Raw genomic sequence first — 18,839 nt, 5'->3', positions numbered from 1 at the left:
CTTATAACATTGCTTCTTCCCTCACTATGACAATATTATGCCATTGTTAATTGATGCCTCTCTTGGATTTTTTTTTTGGGTGTTATATTTTCATTTTGACAATATTATATCATTGTACTTAAATGTTTTGGTTAGCTAAGTACTCTTATTAATTTTGACTAGTTGTGATCATGATATTTTAAATTGTACTAATTATGATTAAATATTCTTGAAAAATGAGCAGCAAAATTAAAAAAAAAAAAAAAAAAATTGTAAGACTACAATTGCAAATTAACCCTTAAATTTTATATCAAATCAACAACAATGAAAGAAACAAGGGAATTTTAATAAATAAGAAAGCATGTATGATAAAGTCACTATTTTCAAGGAATATTTGCCCTTGCACAAAATTGTCAACGATAGAATGAAATTTTCCAGCACTTAGTGTTCGTGGCTTGTATTTGGTTTTAGATAACAAAGGCCATTCATTATGTGAAATGTAAAATTACTTTTTAAGCTTTGATTCCTATCACATTTTACAAAATTTAAATTACATTGAATAAGTACAAGTTTGCTCCTGATAATTGCTCTTTATCTTTAGGCTAAGACACTGATCGATTTTTTGAGTAGACAAGAATCGATCCCTAAATCTATTTATCATTAATAGATGAAGTTTAAAGATTAATTTTCTAACAAAGAAATTTGGACCTTAGATTACTACCATAAAAGATAATCTTGTTTTTTAAGCTAGTGGAATTAGAAATTTCTCCCCCTTAACCCCTAACATCATACATGGTCCATTGTCTATTTCTATTAATTTTATAGAATCGCCCCTCTTCATATTAGAAAGAAAAATTAAATAAACACCCATTCAAGTATTAATGTCCTTTTTTTTTTCTTTTAATATTTAATTTTTCCTCATATATATAATTCATTAATTTAATATTTTCTTTGCCTAATTGAATTTAGAACATCTAACGACTACTTTAAATATTATAAAATTTGTTGTGAAAATATTATTTTTATAATATTTTTGTTTTAAAAATATTAGCATTACTTTAAAAAAGAATAAGAAAAAAAGAAACGAAACCTAGTATCACTAAAAGGAAGGAAAAGATGTTAAAACCAAAAAACTAATAAGTCAGAAGACTCAACTCTCAATACTCAAGATAAAGTTGTTTCAGGTGAGGCTTAAGTAGTGGTCAAAATTAAAGGGCATTTTGGTCCAGTTGTAAAATGATTTGACTTTTTCTATCTAAAATGACACACGCTTAATACATCTCCGACCTTTTCAAACTCCTTAAAAAAATATGAATAGTTTATTCTAATTTTTATCATATTAACGTGTTATACAGCACCAGTTAACAACACCCTTAATATGTATGAGAAATTTTTTTATTCTCATTCTATAAATTCATCATCCTACTTGAAAACATGAATAAAAATACCATGAAATTACCTATATTAATTTTTTTATTAAAAAAACTCATAAATATTAAAGGTTTTAAAGTTATAAATACATATTGTTTTTTTATTTTTTTATTATTGTTGAAATATGTAATTTTTAAGGCCAAATATCAGTTCAATAATAGTAATAACAGTAAAAAGTATTAATTCAATCATTTATAGAATATAACAAGAGTAATAATACGAAGAAAAAAAAATTTAAATTAAAAAAAAAAAAAAAAAAGGCAAAGGAAAAAGATTACAAACCATAGAAAACCGTGGAATGGAAGAAGTCAATAGAATTGACAAGACAAACTTGAATCAGCTTTCCTTTTAATATTGTCATATTTGTTAGCGACGTGTGGCTTACAAAAACAAAACAAAGAAAAAAACAATTTAAAACACAAAAGAGAGAAGTGGACAACAAAGAGAGGCATCGAAGGAAGGACAACACGACACACAAGAATAAAAGACTCTGGCGTGGCAGAAGCATAGGAGAGGACGCGAAACCCAGAAGAAGAAGAAGAAGAAAATAGCAGAAGAAGGGGCGAGTGGGTAACTTTCTTCACGAGACCAGTCACCGGCAACATCGTGAGCGACGAGGTACAAAACCCATGTTTTTTTTTTTCTCAGAGTCGAAGTTTGTTTTTGTTTAGGATTAGGAAATCAGTTCTAACCGAACTTCTTAGCCGACCTTTCTCTCATATATAATATTTATATATAACCCCAATAACCCACTCAGAGACACAACAATAATCGAGTTGTGAAAAACAAAGCCCTAATATTATGTATTAATTCCCTTCTAGTTTTTGTCGCTGCAGCTACCATGGACTCCGAGGATTACATGTACGACAGTGACGTCGAGGAGACAACCTACGACGATGACGATCCCTACTATTACAGCGACAAAGAAGAGGAGAACATAGCTGTTGGTGACGATGACGATGAGTCAAGAAGGAACAAGAAGGCAAAACAAAGTTACATTGTATTGAAAGAATCAGATATCCAACAACGTCAAGAGAACGATATCACCGAGGTATCCAATGTTCTTTCCATATCAAAAGCTGCCGCGACGGTGCTTCTCCTAAATTACAATTGGAGAGCGTGTGACGTTCAAGATGAGTGGTTTGCTGATGAAGAGAGAATTAGAAAAAAAGTAGGTTTGTTTGAAAAACCTGTTTTTTTGCTGCCCAATAAACTTGGAAAAGTTGAACTAACTTGTTCTATATGTTATGAGAATGTTCGTGTTTCTATGATGGGTTGGGTTAGTTGTGGTCATCCCTTTTGTAGGGAGTGTTGGGAGAAGTATGTGAGTGTGGCAATTGAGGATGGGGTTGGATGTTTGACATTGAGATGTCCCGAACCGCGCTGTAACGCGGTGGTGGATCGTGATTCGATTGACTTGTTTGCTAAAAAGGAAGATAAGGAGAGGTATTCGCGGTATTTGATAAGGTCTTATATTGAGAGTAATAAGAAGTATAAGTGGTGTCCGAGTGCGGATTGTGAGTATGCAATGGAGTTTTGTGAAGGAGGTGACGAAGAGTGCTATGATGTTTGTTGCCATTGTAACAATGGGTTTTGTTGGAATTGTATGGATGATGCACATAGGCCAGTGGATTGTGAGACTGTGGCTAAGTGGCAATTGAAGAATAGTTCTGAGGCTGAGAATACAGCATGGTTGTTGGTCAATACAAAGCCATGTCCAAAGTGTGGAAAACCCATTGAGAAGAACCAAGGGTGCATGCACATGACATGCCGGAAACCTTGTGAACATGAGTTTTGCTGGATGTGCCTTGGAACATGGAAGGAGCATGGTGAGAGAACAGGTGGGTTCTATGCTTGTAATACATTCCAAAAGAATAAGGAAGAGGGTAAGTATAATCAGGATGAAGATATCAGAAAAAGAGCTGAGAAGCATTTGGAAAAGTATACTCATTATTACGAGAGATGGGCAGGCAATGAATCATCAAGGAAACAAGCTGTTAAGGATTTAAAGCAAATGCAAAATGACTACATGGTAAGACTTAGTGACCTAAGGGGGGCAACTACGCTCGAGCTTAAGTTCATTACAGAGGCCTGGTTGCAGATAATTGAATGTAGGAGAGTGCTTAAGTGGACATATGCATATGGGTATTACCTCCCTGAGGATGGAGACAAGAAAGCAAAATCAAAAAAGGGGTTCTTTGAGTACTTGCAAGGTGAGGCAGAGTCTAATTTGGAAAGGCTTCATCATTGTATGGAGAGGGATATACATAACTACCTCAACAAAGAGCGTCCAGAAGAAGAATTCAAAAATTTCAGAGCAAAGCTATCCGATCTTACCACGGTGACACGGAATTACTTTGAGAATCTGGTTAAGGCATTGGAGAATGGCCTAAAAGATACTAGCTTTCAAGAGGCTTGCAGTTCGCAAGAAGCTTGCAGTTCACAAGAGGCTTGCAGCAAGATAAATAGTAGGACATCAAGAAAGGGAGAAAGGACTAAGGGTAAGAGGAGACCTTAATCAAAAATATTCAATAGAATATGTTTCTTTGAACAAAGAATTCCATAGTAAAAAACAGTACTAAGCAAGTTTCGTATGACTTCAGATATATGTTAAGTATTCTTTGTAATCGATCAAACACATTCTGGATTGATTTATTGTTATTTTTACTATATATTTATCATTTTTATGGAATCTATTGTGTTTCTTGTCTTATACCACTTGATTATTATGTTCAAGATCATTGGCATTGTCTGATAAGTTTTCAATTTTATTATCTTGATCATATACAATGTGAACTTGCAAAATGGGCATCTATCCTTTTTTAGTTACCTTAAACCCTATATTTGCTTGATATTTGTATGGGAAGTCGAAGATTTTTCTTTTTTCTTTTCAAAATATACACACAATTTAAACATATACAATTGACAATTTTGCCAAAAAATAGTTGAGATTGTAAAACAAATACACATAAAAGTGGCTTGGTCAAAATTCTTCAATAGTATAGGTTGAAACTCGATTTTCGAGCATTCTCAACTATCAGCAGTAGGTTGTACTTCATGACATAATACTGTGAAAGACAAGTCCTTACTATGTATTTGGAACAATGAAATAAGATGCAAGCAAAGCATTGTAAATGCATGATTGATTACACCCTCTTGGATGTGAGATTGTGTTAGAATTCACTTAAAACTTCGTTTTGACAGAATTACCTGTCTGGAATAACGCTCAAATCAACAAACTTGGCATAAAATCACTTGTATGCTGTGTATACAGAGACGCTATATTCTGGATGATGTTGCAACATTGGCAGACAATTGGGTTTATCAAGGAAGTATATTGCTTTAATTCCAAAATTAATTTTACTGCCACATCTGTAACAATACCTAGTAGACCAGTTGTGCAATGTTCTTAGTGATAATTTCTACAGCAAAGTTGGAGCATACATATGGACAGAATCAGAAACAGGTTTTGAAGATTTCTGAACAAAAGATTAAGGAAGAAGAATAAAGAAATTTCTTTAAGATACCCTCATCATTATTATTGCAGTATAATACAAAGTCCAAAAACAGAGTACCCAAAAACAAAACCAAAAAAAAAAGGAAAAAAGAAAAAGAAAAAGGAATCTTACATGTTGAATGAGATTACGAAGATTAATAGGCTGACTGCTACTGGACATGCAATCCCTTTCTTCATGTATGGCTTTTAATACTCTCGCAATCCAAAAGTCAGATTGAAAGCTGACTTGTCCAGCCTCTCAACAGCTTCTAAAGCTTCTTTAATCATCATCTCAAGTCCAAACCAAGAAAATTCAAATTGTTTGTTTCAAACCAATGTGACACATACGAGCCTTTCTCTTCTTTCAACTAGCTTTCCAACTAATCTCTTCCCATCTTTTCTTTAAGGAGTTATGCCTGGAACATGAGGGATAGCTGGCTCAGGCTTCTTTATCTTTTCCACCAACACAGCTTGAGTGGTTAGAACTACACCCGCAATTGACACTGCATTTTGAAGTGCACACCTTGAAACACGACAAGGATCTGCAACTCCAGCACTGAGAAGATCTTCGTATCTGCCTGTCATTGCATTGTATCCAGTTTGCCAATTACAAGTTCTAGTCTTCTCTACAACAATTTCCCCATCGACTCCAGCATTAGAAGCAATTGATTTTGCAGGTGCAAGGAGAGCCTGCAATTCAACATTAGCAACAGTTTCTATGATCAGAGCAGTAAATGTCCACAAAATTAAGGTCCTAAAAGATGTTAAAAAACCAAAAGATGAAAAATGAAAACAGTTTCAAATTTAAAGCTTAAGAATCTAAATTTTACATTATCTGGCTGAATTCTGAACTAACAAACAAATAAAAAGTAAAAACACCCAAGAAACAATTTAAGAAAAGGGGAGGCCTCAGATGAGGGACAGGATCTTTCACTCACTGTTATTTGCAGTAGCAAATATGCTTACTATTTCTTACCAATTGCTGGTAGTATAACTACTGCCAGTTTGTTGTTGACACATGCAGACCCAATCCATAGGATCAAACACCTTTTCTGACAATTTTATCAGGCAATCTCTGTTCTGGGCTGTGTCCAATTTATGTAACATGGCACCAGCGATCTTTAAAAACATTTTAATTGATTACTCCTCCCAAAACAAAATATCAGTATGGTGATAAGGGATCTTGTCTGTTATAACAAATGAGGAAAATCTGATTGTGTATATACATCATAGATTTAAGGGTTTACTGGTTCAGTATCTAAATTAAATAATCAATGAGCCTAACAGATTTGTAAAAAGGTCTATAAAACTCAATTAAATAGGCCCACTAACAGAATTGTTCAGAAGCTGCTTTTGCAGCAATTCATTCTTAAGGCATCTCTTATATTATTGTTGATGATTTGATGAATTTACAATAATGCAAGGTCCTGTACTATTTTTATTTTTATTTTTATTTTTATTTTCTCTTCCCTGTCCTGAGAACAGGTCTCTCAAAATTTGAGGAAGAAAATAACACCAGATATTACATGTAGGCCACCTTAGAATGTTCCTGGTCAGATCTTGTCATCTGACTGCTAGACTGCTAGTAGAAGTCTGCTTAAAGTGCAAACTGCCAAGGGTTAGCCCCTTTTACACCTAAAGCAAAATATGTTTCAAAAAGCGCACTTTTTTCACTTTCCTATGAAGCTCAAAGTGTGCTTTTTGCACTATTTTTTGTTTAAAAAGATAAATATATTAAACATAACCTTTAAATCTTAATACTATTTATATGAGCCCTTGATTTGTTATGCAATAATAATCGTGTGGTATGATGCACTATTTATATGATATAACCCCTCTCTCTTTCTTCTTGAACCAATGGCTACTTCTTCTCCCCCTTTTTTAACCAGTCTTTCTACCTCCTGTCTCTCCTGAAACCATATCCTTTTTTTCATGAAAAAAAATATATATATTGTTTTCGATGCAGGACAGTCTAGCCTTCACCACCTAGTTGTTTAGTGATAACTGATAACTTCTACAGCTGTATTTAAATTTCATAGGGCATTATGTAAAATGCTAGGTTTAATTTTTATATGATTAGATCTTATCAAAAAAAAAAAAAATTATATGATTAGCTTATCAATTGATAGTCATATTTTTTAATTTTTAAAATTTACTATATTAATTTTTACAGAATGCGTTTTACTTCTATAAGGTGCAAGGCTTAGGAGGCCTTTGCACTCAAGTACACCTCATTATTTGATTAACACTGATCCCACTGACTAAAAAACAAAGGAAAAATCCAACACACAGAGAGAGAGGGAGGGGGGAGGATACCACACCTTTGCCACAATATCTGCACCACTCTGCTCATCTAGATCTTCCATAGAATTCTTTATGATGGGAATCAGTTCCAAGAGATGAATGTACGTAGCACCACCACCAGGGACTATTCCTTCAGCCATGGCCGCAAATGTGGCATTTTTTGCATCTTCAATTCTGAGTTTCCGATCTTCAAGCTCCACCTCAGTGTGTGCTCCTACCTAAAATAATAGAAAGATAAATAAAAGGAAAGGTAAAACAATTATGACCAAAGGTTTTGAATATCATTCATGATCAACAAAAAAATTAAAGTTTCAAAATTTACATAAAAAAAAAAGATAAAGCCTTGTTCACTTTTTCTTTTCTTCTCTCTCTCTCTGTGTGTGTGTGTGTGTGTGTGTGTGTGGCTGGAAAAGCCTTGTTCACTTTTGACAAGACAGATATTGATTGAAGCCAGCATCCAGGAAGAGTTATACAAGATTTCATTAACAATCTTTAAGAAATAGCACTTTTTTTAAATTGCAGACCTTAATCACAGCCACACCGCCAGAGAGTTTAGCAATTCTTTCAGAGAGCTTTCTTGACAAGGATGCATTATCTGTTTCTGCTAGATCCTTCTTGATTTGCAAAATTCTTGCCCGTATTTCGGCTTTAGTAGTAGGATCAGCAACAATGGTCGTTGAATTACAGGTTATGGTAACTTTTCGTGCAATACCAAGCTGATCTGAAGTTGCACCTTCAAGCATCAGACCCAAATCTCCAGAGAGAAAATCAGCACCTATTGGCTTTAAAATTATCTCAATGAGAAACTGAAGCTGAAATAGCAATCTCATCACAAAGAAATACAATTATACGACAAATGTAATCCAGCCCCCGGAAACACAAATGATGATGGTGTTTATATTTCCAAAGTTCAGAAAAAGGCAGATAGTGAGATATGTTTCTATCCATAGCTTACAGTCACATAAAGAAGTAGGAGCATGTGTAGTGTTTACATGTAATATGTTACAGATGTCTTGTCCTTTTGAATGTTATTTAGAAGATGCACCAAATGACCAAACCTATAGAAGTTATTAATCTCAACAGGGCTGGAAAAGAGAGTCACATTTTCTGAAATCTCTGTATTCCCTTTCTCACCAAAAAATACAGGGTAAGAAAAGTGTTTTGAAAATCTTAATGTACTAAGATTTTGTCTCCGTTCCCTCATTCCCAACAAGAAAACAGAGATTAACAGTTGATAGCAAATAGGTTAAATAAATGCACTTGAACAACATTTTGGCACAAAAGTTCACACAAATTAGGGCCACAAAATAGCTTGAGTTTTACCAAATTGTGTATTTAACAGGAAAAGCATATCAATAGAAGGAGCCTACATTGAGATCCTGAAAAAAGAAACATCACAACAGCACTCTCTTTACATATATATATATACATATATATTTTGAATTCCAGAAATTCACTAATTTTCTACATCAATTATTAGACACTTGAGAGCTCAATTTGAATTAACCACTATCATAACTGGCACTGAGGTTCTTTATATGACTATGAGGGCCAGCAAAGTAGGAAATAAAAAATATCAGTGAACATCTGGCTACAAAGTGAACTATCTCATCATTTTGAGATGTAAAGATATTAATATAATGCTAAGTGGAAATGAGTCGGACTGTGTCGCAAAGCAAAAAATTAAGAAATTCAGTGAATGAAAAGCAGGTCATAGTCATGATAGTTTCTTAACATCATAACAGCCACTGATTCAGAATAAACATTATCTTATTATTAGCACATGTCATGGAAAAATTAAATAATTAAGCAAATAAAGTTTGACATGCAGTACATAATTTGACCTGTCATAAGTGCAATATCTTGCAAAAGAGCTTTCTTTCCTTCTAAAAATCCTGGACATTTGACAACAGCAACATTTAGTAAACCTTGCATTTTGTTCACCACTAGTGTTTCCAGTACTTGCCTGGAGATATCCTCTGCAATGATTAGCAGTGGGACACTCAGTTGAGTAGTCTTTTCTAGTAAAGGAACAATTTCTTTGACAGTTGAAATCTTCTGATCAGTTACTAGGACTTTGGCATTGTCAAACTCCACTATAGATTTGTCATGGTTTGTAATGAAATGGGGTGACATGTAACCCTTGTCAATCTGTCCAGAAAGATCTAATAGAATTAAAAGAAAGAGGGGGGGGAACAACAACAACAACTACTAGGAATCAGAGATAAAGGGAAAAATGCAAAAAGATCCCTCCAACTTTAGGTCAAAATTAAATAGACCTCTGATGTTCTAATATCAAGTTTTAACCACAGAAGTTTGGGAAACTGCCAAATTGGTCCTTCCGTCTTACTTCTGATGGCTCAATGGAAGGAAAATGTTGTCAAGTGCTTCACATATTAAAGTAAATTTTACCATAGAAAAACCGTTTTAATTTTATTTTCCTTTTCTTTTCTCCCTTATCTTAATCTGCTTCTTCCTCTCTCACTCCTGCCAACACAACCACACCACCATCCCCGGCAGCCAAGAATAACCACAATTTACCACTACAAAAACTGGCACACATGGCAAAGATTTGACAAAAAATAGGAGGGATTTGGATTAGATAAAATGTGGTGGCCAAAGGTGGTGTTTTGGGGTTGTGGAGGTGGCAAATCCGAAGCTGTAGGTGTCAGATCTAAGCCAGAGGTAGTGGTTTAGGCCTTGTTGTGGAAGTTTGGGGTTGTGTTATCTCTTGGTTTTGAGGGTGGCCAAAGGTTGGCGTCAGTTATATGCACGTAGTCCTTGTTCAGTTTATGATACATTCTGTTGCTAAGAAAATGTAGAAATGAAAAGAAATACTAATTAAAATGATTCAAAGTAGTAGTATCTACTCGTGAGCTGAGGAATGATTACAACAATTTTTCAATTGTATCTATTTGTGTCATGACTCCAAAGATTGGGAGCTTTCTAAACTAGGCACAACCTTTTATGAGTTTTATCTATCTGTGCCTTAAGGAATGAACTTTCAATAGATTGAGACTATAACCTTGATGTGGGTTCTCTTTAGTCCGTTTATTTTCAAAAAAAAACAAACAGTGGGGTAATTAGTTCATTGCTGGTTTATAAAGTTTATTTTCATTCTAAAATTATGGTTCAATTCAAATTACATTCTGACCCATTTTCTTTCCTTTCAAATTAAATTTTTCTTTCTTTGAGATGGTTGTGAATCTTTTCAATTAAAAATCATCTTTAATGACCTACCTTCATTCCTTCTTCTATTATTACAGAGGTCTCAAATGATGAAGATGACTCAATAGATATAACTCCATCAGGTCCAATCTTTTCTATAGCTTCAGCAATTAAGTTCCCAACAAATTCATCATTTCCAGAAGAAATTGTGGCCACAGCTGCAATGTGGCAAAAGACACTTTCAAGATTTTGTTTTTGACGAGTAATTATAATTTTTTATTAAAAAAAGTGCAAAGAGGGGCACAAACCTAATTCACAAGACATGCTCTAAATACCTTTTATATCATCTCTTCCTCTTACTGGCACACTTTTCTTCTTCAAGACCTTGACCAATTCTTTCACAGTCTTATCCATTCCTTTCTTCAAAGAAACTGGGTTAGCCCCAAAAGCAACTGCCAGCATCCCAGATTTGATCATTGCTCGAGCCAAAACAATTGCAGTAGTTGTACCATCACCAGCCAAATCATTCATTTTAGTTGCAACCTGCAAGCAGGATATGAAGATTTACATATCTATGATTGCTTGTCTCAAAAACATCAATACAACAACAGGGGAGAGAATTATCTAGCAACCATGAATGACCTCTTGGATTAGCATTGCTCCTGCATTCTCAATTGCATCTGAAAGCTCTATGGATCGAGCAATTGTAACACCATCATTAATTACTTTAAGCGATCCAGACTCAGAAAGAATAACATTACGGCCTGCATATTTTCACTTAAAATCAATACCTCTATCAAATTAGCAGCATAAAATTTAATAATTTGATTTTAAAATACTTATATTCTCTTCTGAGTATTTCAGTATGTGTTACATCTAGCATATTATAGCTTTTTCAAAATGTCAGAAAAGTCATAAAGTCTTATGCCATAACAGAACCAACCCCATAAATTGAAAAATAGAAGTTCTCAAGTATAACTATTTTACATAGCCAAAGTGAGGCCACCCTAGTTGACTGAAGCTTATTAAGAAAATAAGCGAATAAATATCTCTTCATAAATAAATTAACATCTCTTCAAGAAAAGCTTCAGTTACAAGCCTTCAAGGCTTCAACTGATCTTATGCCATATTCATGACAAACAATGCTAGCTTCCCCTTCAACAGCCTTTTTTACTTTGCTATTATTATTATTATTATTATTATTTTAAATAGACATGCCACTGAAACCATGAAAAACCAAGACCTCATACCTACAATCTTACTATTTTAGGCTTCAATCAGTCCCCATCAATGTCATTAACACAAGTTACACAATTAATGGCATTTTTTGGGGTTCTTCCTTATAATTATGGTGTTAGAAGCATAAATAATCTCAATCCACCATCTAGCTCACTTCAGAAGAATATAATTTTTTTTTTTTTTTTGACTAAGGCCATTAAATAATATCCTTAAGTCTTAAGATTGACAGACCCCAATTTGCAAGTTGCAAGTCCCATAACAGCTACAGTTCAAGTATATGAACTTGATCTCGTTAATATTCAGCTGCAATGTGCAAAAACCAGGATGAAACTGTTTCATTTTGCTTCCTAACCTTCACAGGGATGGCAATCCCCCCATCCACCCCCCAACCAAAAAAAAAAAAAACCACAAAAAGAAACATGAAACAATTTTTGATATTTCAAATTCACCTACTCCAATAAACACTCTGCCATTCAGTGAGAATGAATCTCATGATACAATTTCGTCCTAGATTCAAAAAGTTCATGAAGGAAATTTTTATGATAGAAAATAGCAAATACACATAAATTCAAGCAGCATTGCTATTCTGAACTCTTCCAAAAAGGTATAGAATTTTTCTCAAACTCCTTATAGTCTTAGAACAACTCACATCTTTACCCCCCCAACCATCCTCCCTAGGGGGAAAAAAAGGGGAGAGAAAAATTAAAATGATAATATAAATAAAATTTAGTACAACTTCATGGACTAAATTGAATTTACGCATTAGAAGTGCAAGCTAAACCACAATCTCACGCAAATGCGAAATAAATAAACTTTGCAGTGAACTTGCAAATTGAAGTCCTGCAAAGTGGCACTGCAATCTTCCATTGGCCTAATTTTGTTCGGTGGCTCAACTACACCATGCACTGAAAAATTTCACAACTTGATAAGACAAAGTCAAATCTCTAGCTGGCTCACTTCTCTGAAATAGATGAAATTAATTTAATGTGTAGCCTCCAGCACATTTCTCATTACTATTACCACTACATAAACAAAACAAATTAAACTTGGCAAACTATTACCAAATAACAATCATCCAACTGAAACTAACGTATGCATTGCAAATGATAGAGCAGGAATCAGCAACAAGATATTTTTTAACCTGTAGGCTTATCATTGATTCACCAATATAAGCATGGATAGAAAATGAAATAATCCCTCTTGTTCTCAAAAACTAAAGCATAAAGAGAGTAAGAGACGGTATATAATGGTAGCAACCTAAAAAAGCTATCAAAACAAACAGAAATGAAGAATACCCAGATACCTCTAGGTCCTAAGGTGAGAGAAACAGCATCAGCCAGCTTATCAATCCCATCTTGCAAGGCCTCCCTGCATTCTTTACCAAAAGATACCCTCTTTGGGCCTGCCTTAACAGCAATACTCCTCACAAAATTTGTGCTTCTCCACAACCCAGTTGCCCTTTGGTTCCAATAAAAGCTCTGCAACAATAACCCATTACTTCAAACACAAAATAATACATAGAGAAAGACATACAGAGAGAGAGAGAGAGTACTTACAGAAAAGAGAGGTTTTTGATGGAAGAGCTGAAGGGAAGAGAAGGAAACAGACATATCCCTGTAATAGTTGAAGAAGAAATGGTTTTGCTTTGGGGCTTTGGTTTTGAAATTGGAAGCAGAACAATGACAGACAGGTTTCTGAGGATTTTCAAAGGTTTTGGGTTTGAGGGGTTTTAGTATACCGACTCGGACCAGTTAACGTGACTCAACTCAACTCAACTGAGTCAACTCATGAACTAGCTGCATCGTTGGAGCGGGTTTGGGCTTGGACCCGATTACCTTTTTGGGCCATCCTATTAAACCTAGCAGAAACCGGCCAAAATGGCCCATTAGCATTAATTTTTGAAATATTTAGCAACAGAGCACTGTTTCGGAAATAATTAGGGAAATACCACTTTTTCTGATACTCGAGCTTGGTGAGCTCGAGTATCATGTTTTTTTAATCCACCATCGCCCCATATTCAAGGAGTCCTATAGTGGCGTTTTTAAGCCCCCATACCAGGTTAAGGGGCCCTATAGTGACGTTTTCGGGCCCTATAGCGGCTTTTTCCTGCAAAATTTTTTTATAAGTCCCCATAACAGGTTCAAGGGGCCCTATAGTGGCGTTTTTTTAAGCCCTATAGTGACGTTTTCGGGCCCTATAGCGGCGTTTTTTTTTTTTGAGAAGATGTTTGACCAATGAAAAGATGGTACTCAAGCTCACCATTCTGAGTATCGGAAAAAGTGGTATTTTCCTAATTATTTCCGGAAACAGTGCTGCTGTTGCTAATATTTCAAAAATTAATGCTAATGGGCCATTTTGGCCAAAGCACAAACCAGCCTTTCACTTTTCCTCCAAATTATGGATATATATTTTTTAATCTCATTCTCAGTAAGTTATAAAATTCAGCAATCAACTATCGATTAGTAATAGAAAAATTAGTGAATTATTTTTCTAACCATCTCGATCAATATCTAATTTTCTAACAAATAAATCTTATTTTCTTGAATATATATGCTATATAATGTATTCCAATTATAAAAAATTTAGGGATGAATCTCGCCTATAAAAAAAAATAAAAAATCATTAGTATGTTGACTTAACGATAAAAAAACAATAATTATGAATCAGCTATCATATATTCTAATCCTATTGTATCTATATAAAAATTATTCACCATACGGATACTAGAAAAAGACAAATAAAATCCGGTCTAAAAAATGAAAAACAAAAGTACAAGAATGAATTTTTAAACAATATGCTAAAAGACCGTTGAGATAACCATTTGTTGTATGCGCCACCAAATAATTATGAGACAAATATCCTCAAGACCGGACAATTATTTATATCGCGAAACAAACATTTTCAAGGAATAATCAAAATTATGTCCTGATGATGGCCCAACGTCGTGAGGCCATCTAGCACATTAAGAGCATTCACATCAGTCTGCGTATAATAGAAAAGAATGTGTAGAATTTATATAGTTTTGTTTTAAAATGACTTATATAATTTACAAGTTTGCTACAATAACTATGTAAATTTACACTAACACTATTCATTTTGCATTTAGTTGTTTATTATTTCTTTATGTATCTTAAGAATGAAGGAATAGAGTGGATAGTGGTTACTGTATGTGAATAAAGAGAAACAATTAAAAAATATTAAGGAAAATTGATATTTTAATAAAATGTAGTTTAAAATAGACAATCTAATGTGAGGTATTTTGAAAAATGAGTATGTAAAATAAAAAAAAGTAAGTTCTTATGCCAAAATAAACTGAAATTTTTGCACAAGCTAATGCGAATGCTCTTAACGCATAACTAAACTCCTTAAACTTTTTTATGGTTCAAAACATGATTTTATTTAATTTAAGCTTAGAGGAACTACATTTATAGCAATTAAAAAAAAAACCATCATTGTTTTAAAAAATTCACATAACCAATCACATTTTTAGAAATCCCAATAATTGTTGATGATTCCACACTCTCTCATACCCCACACACAAGTACCGTGAGCATAGCCAGTGCAAGCGACACAACCATGTGATGCATCATGAGAAAGAGGGATTGTCATCCTATCTTCCTCGCAAACATTGTCTCACCTTAAGGATGTGTTTGTTTGGAGGTGAAATAAGATGGATGGAAAACTTTGGAGAGAAAATAGGAAGGAAAACTTCTTTAAGTGTGTTTGGTTGGGTGGAGAGGAAAAAAAAATAAATGGTGGGATCCGAGTGTTTTCTCCCCGGACCCACCAAAAAGTTTTCTCCCTAAAATGGAGAGAAAACTGCAGGGAGAAAATGGGGTCGCTTAATGGACAAAAATGCCCATGTTCAGTTCCTTTCCCTTTTTGTGTGTGTGTGTGTGTGCTAGGCACGTTGTCTCTTTTTCTTTTTTCTTTTTTTTTTCATGGACATTGCTTCTTTTTCTTTTTCTTTTTCTTTTTTTTACATTTTTTGATTTCCTATGGGTGGGCATGTTGCCTCTTTTTTTTTTCTTTTTTTTTTTTTTTTTTTTTCTGGTCATTGCCCTTTTTTCTTTCATGGGCGTGATAATTGTTTATTTTTTTTTTTTTTTTTTTTAATTAGACATGATTTTTATCTTTTAACAAATTGGGTGATTGTTTTTTTTTTTTTGGGTTATTTGTCACTTTTTTGTTTTAATTGGCCTTCATTTTTTAACAAGGGTGTATGAGTAAACTTATACAAATTTACTTTTTTCATCCCTCCAATTTTCCACTCCCTACCAAACAAAAATGAGAGAAATTAAAATTTTTTCTATCCTCCCACTTTTCCATCCTCCCACCATTTTCTATCCTTCCACTTTTCCACCCCTCCTACCAAACGGACCCTAAAATTTATCATTAAAATCTCACAGGTATGCTAACTATCAGGGTTCCAGTCCTAGGGTGATCAACGGGGTCCCCCCCCCCCCCCAAAAAAACTTGGCCCCATATTATAAGTATGTTAGACATATTATATAATATAATGTTCAACAACTGAATTCGTATAGTTTCGAACTTTTGTTGGTGTATTTTTTTACTTGAAAACAATAATTATTTATTTAATTAAAATAATGATATTGATATAATATGTTTGTTTGTTTAGACTCCTTAAAACAGATTGTTTAACTTAATGAATTAGCTAAGTGTTTACTTAGGTTAATTATAAAATCTAGGTTAATCAGCAAAATATCATATCATCCAGTGCGAAAAAATAAATAAGACAACGATATGATTATCCAGGAAAACTAATGAAATTGTTAGATTCAAGGTAAAAAAAATGGGCAGGATTTAACCTAACCTATCCTCAAGACAAACAAATCAACTATGATAGAATGGAAGTTTACAATAAGTTTTCTCCCAAAAATCTAAAGCTACCTTATGTAGAACTTACTCATACGACCACGTGCAGTTCCGAATCCACGGACACTTTTATCTTGAATCTATTGCTCACAAATACCCACGTTTGTGACTTTGAAATCTCACTCAAAGATTTTAGATCATTAGCAGTTGTTGATCTTGTTGTAGCAACTTTAAATCTACTAGTTCTAATGGTATAAGAATGATATGTGGCTAGTGACTTTGAAAGGAGAAGGCACAGCACCTTAGGGTTTCCTTAAAAATACTATGTGAAATAGATTTGAAACTCTAATCACTTGATGGGCCAATGGGCTGTTGAGCTTAATTAAAATTCTATAGAACCCGAGTCTCGATCTATCAAACCTGGCATGTTTTGAATTTTTTGAACCTGCAGCTTCCTTTTTCTTGTATTCTGACTTGCAGCACCTTGAGTATTGTCTAATAAACTCTATAGACTCTAAGATCTATACCTAGACAAGTTTGTGTTCACGATTTACCAATTGTTCTAAATTTTTAGATCCTAAAATAATATATGTAAATTTTATTTTTATTTTTCTTAGAGAGATATATAACATTTATTTGGTTTATAGATTTTTCTAACCATAAATATTGTCAAAATAAGTTTTACAACAAAATAAAAAAATACTATCAAAATATTTTTTTTAATGAAAGGGAAGTTGCCAATGAATTTTAATGCAAATCAATCATAGATAGTTTTAAGGATTTAATAAAAAAGTCAAGTCCTATTTTGATACATGAATAGAAATGTATTAAGAACAATTATTTTGTCTTTTTATTATTATTTATATTTGGTTAATATTTATACTATATTAGTTTGAATTTTATGTGTCAACTTGCTTTTGATTTTTTTTTTTTTTAATTTATTCTACAATGATTAAAAAAAAGTTTTTTATCCTCTTAAGGAGAAATCCTGTTTCTGTGCATCCTTAAAGGAGAGGAAGCAACGGAATTATCTTGGAAAATGTTATTCTGAATGTACCCAATGTTAAATTTATTCAAAATGAATTATTGACTGTGTTAAAATTTTAATGTTATTGCATGAAACTTGGGAATCTTGATCTTTTATATTATTTTTTATATGAGAAATTTTAATGTTGTTGCATGAAACTTGGGAATCTTGATCTTTTATATTATTTTTGATATGAGTACCTTTTCAAATCTACCCTTCTAACTATCGACTTATTAGAAAGAAAAAAAAAAAAAAAAGGTATTCTTTTTAGAAAGAAATACACACCAAAGAGGGGATAATGTTTTAACACAAAGGCATATCATAAACTTCACTCAAAAGCCAAACTTATAGTGGAAAGTACTACATGATACACTCTATTAAACAAATATAGGATAATTACCTCTCTTTATTTATTTATTTATTTATATTTTATTTTTCCTTGAGAAACTAAGCAGCTTGACTTAAGCAAAAAAGATTTTGTGAATGAAGGGAGGGGATACAATCTTTTTTCACAATTTTTTTTTTTTTTTAACAATTTTCTAAGTGGTAAGTTATATTGAAATAACATTACTTGTAAATTGGTCCACCACTAATACAACTTTTATAATGTATCAATTACAACAAACCACATTAACTGTTGTGAAAAAACTTATGCCTCTAGATTTATTGGAATAAGGTAAGTGAATATGACAAGTATATCTCTTCAAAAAGTTCAAACAAAGAAAACGTTAAATAAATCGGAGGAGATATAGAAATATTGTAGATGCGGAAGCATAAAATAGTAACATAAGAACAAACGAGGGTTACGTGGCTTTGTCTAGCAACATATATCCATGGAAAAAGAAAAAACCCTTAAGGGCTACATATTTGATAAATGATATGAGCAAAGCACAGTTCATATGTTACAATGAAGCCAATATGATCATAGGCGATGTGAGGGATTTCACAATTCGCTCCAATACCAATGAGCTTGGTCTGCGATCGAATGCTATAAAAGATTTATGCCCCCTCATCATTCACCAATTGGTCGTTGGATGAATTGGTAAGGCACACGGTCCGACAGGCGAAATCCTAAACTAAGTAACCACACATTAGCTATGATTAATTGACTAGTAATAGAAGTATAAGACTTGACTTACACACAAATAATAATTGGACTTTGGCCTAAATTATTAGGCTAATAACATATATCTCTAACATGTACAAAAAGAGAGAGAGAGGGGAATGTTATTTAAGTATTGCTTATCAGCCTTGGTCCAATTCAAGCTAAGGACCTAAGGTGGAGAATCGTTACATGAATGGTTGAATTAGTTTTGTGTAAAAAACTAATACTTAGCCGACCAAACCCTTGGTTTCAAA

The 18,839-nt window shown here is 33.4% G+C and overlaps 2 protein-coding genes and 1 long non-coding RNA gene across 5 annotated transcripts; 2 read left to right on the top strand and 1 right to left on the bottom strand.

Annotated features, from left to right (window-relative positions):
- The first annotated feature begins 1,910 nt into the window (after positions 1–1,910).
- LOC115967421 (probable E3 ubiquitin-protein ligase ARI5) lies at positions 1,911–4,046 on the top strand. Of its 2 annotated transcripts, none has more exons than XM_031086510.1 (2): positions 1,911–2,028; positions 2,247–4,046. In XM_031086510.1, the coding sequence occupies exon 2, from the start codon at positions 2,252–2,254 to the stop codon at positions 3,926–3,928; it is 1,677 nt and encodes a 558-aa protein (XP_030942370.1). In that variant the 5' UTR covers positions 1,911–2,028; positions 2,247–2,251; the 3' UTR covers positions 3,929–4,046. The 2 variants fall into 2 exon arrangements, with proteins under 2 accessions (XP_030942370.1, XP_030942369.1); XM_031086509.1 differs by having other exon boundaries at positions 2,232–4,044.
- An 863-nt stretch (positions 4,047–4,909) lies between these two features.
- LOC115968746 (chaperonin 60 subunit alpha 2, chloroplastic-like) lies at positions 4,910–13,350 on the bottom strand. 2 transcript variants are annotated; one of them, XM_031088242.1, is made up of 9 exons: positions 13,174–13,350; positions 12,921–13,095; positions 11,021–11,142; positions 10,714–10,921; positions 10,451–10,596; positions 9,055–9,361; positions 7,735–7,985; positions 7,228–7,428; positions 4,910–5,596 (listed from the first exon to the last, which is right to left on the bottom strand). In XM_031088242.1, exons 1-9 carry the CDS (start codon positions 13,225–13,227, stop codon positions 5,309–5,311), a joined length of 1,752 nt encoding a protein of 583 aa, XP_030944102.1. In that variant the 5' UTR covers positions 13,228–13,350; the 3' UTR covers positions 4,910–5,308. The 2 variants fall into 2 exon arrangements, with proteins under 2 accessions (XP_030944102.1, XP_030944103.1); XM_031088243.1 differs by lacking the exons at positions 12,921–13,095; positions 13,174–13,350 and having other exon boundaries at positions 11,011–11,096.
- Positions 12,783–13,095, top strand: LOC115968747. The gene is made up of 2 exons (XR_004086794.1): positions 12,783–12,934; positions 12,980–13,095. It is a non-coding gene; the product is annotated as an uncharacterized LOC115968747 (long non-coding RNA).
- Positions 13,351–18,839: the final 5,489 nt, after the last annotated feature.

The sequence above is a fragment of the Quercus lobata genome, chromosome 11 (assembly GCF_001633185.2).
Source record: "Quercus lobata isolate SW786 chromosome 11, ValleyOak3.0 Primary Assembly, whole genome shotgun sequence".
NCBI lineage: Eukaryota > Viridiplantae > Streptophyta > Magnoliopsida > Fagales > Fagaceae > Quercus > Quercus lobata.
This window is presented reverse-complemented; position numbering and strand designations above follow the sequence as displayed.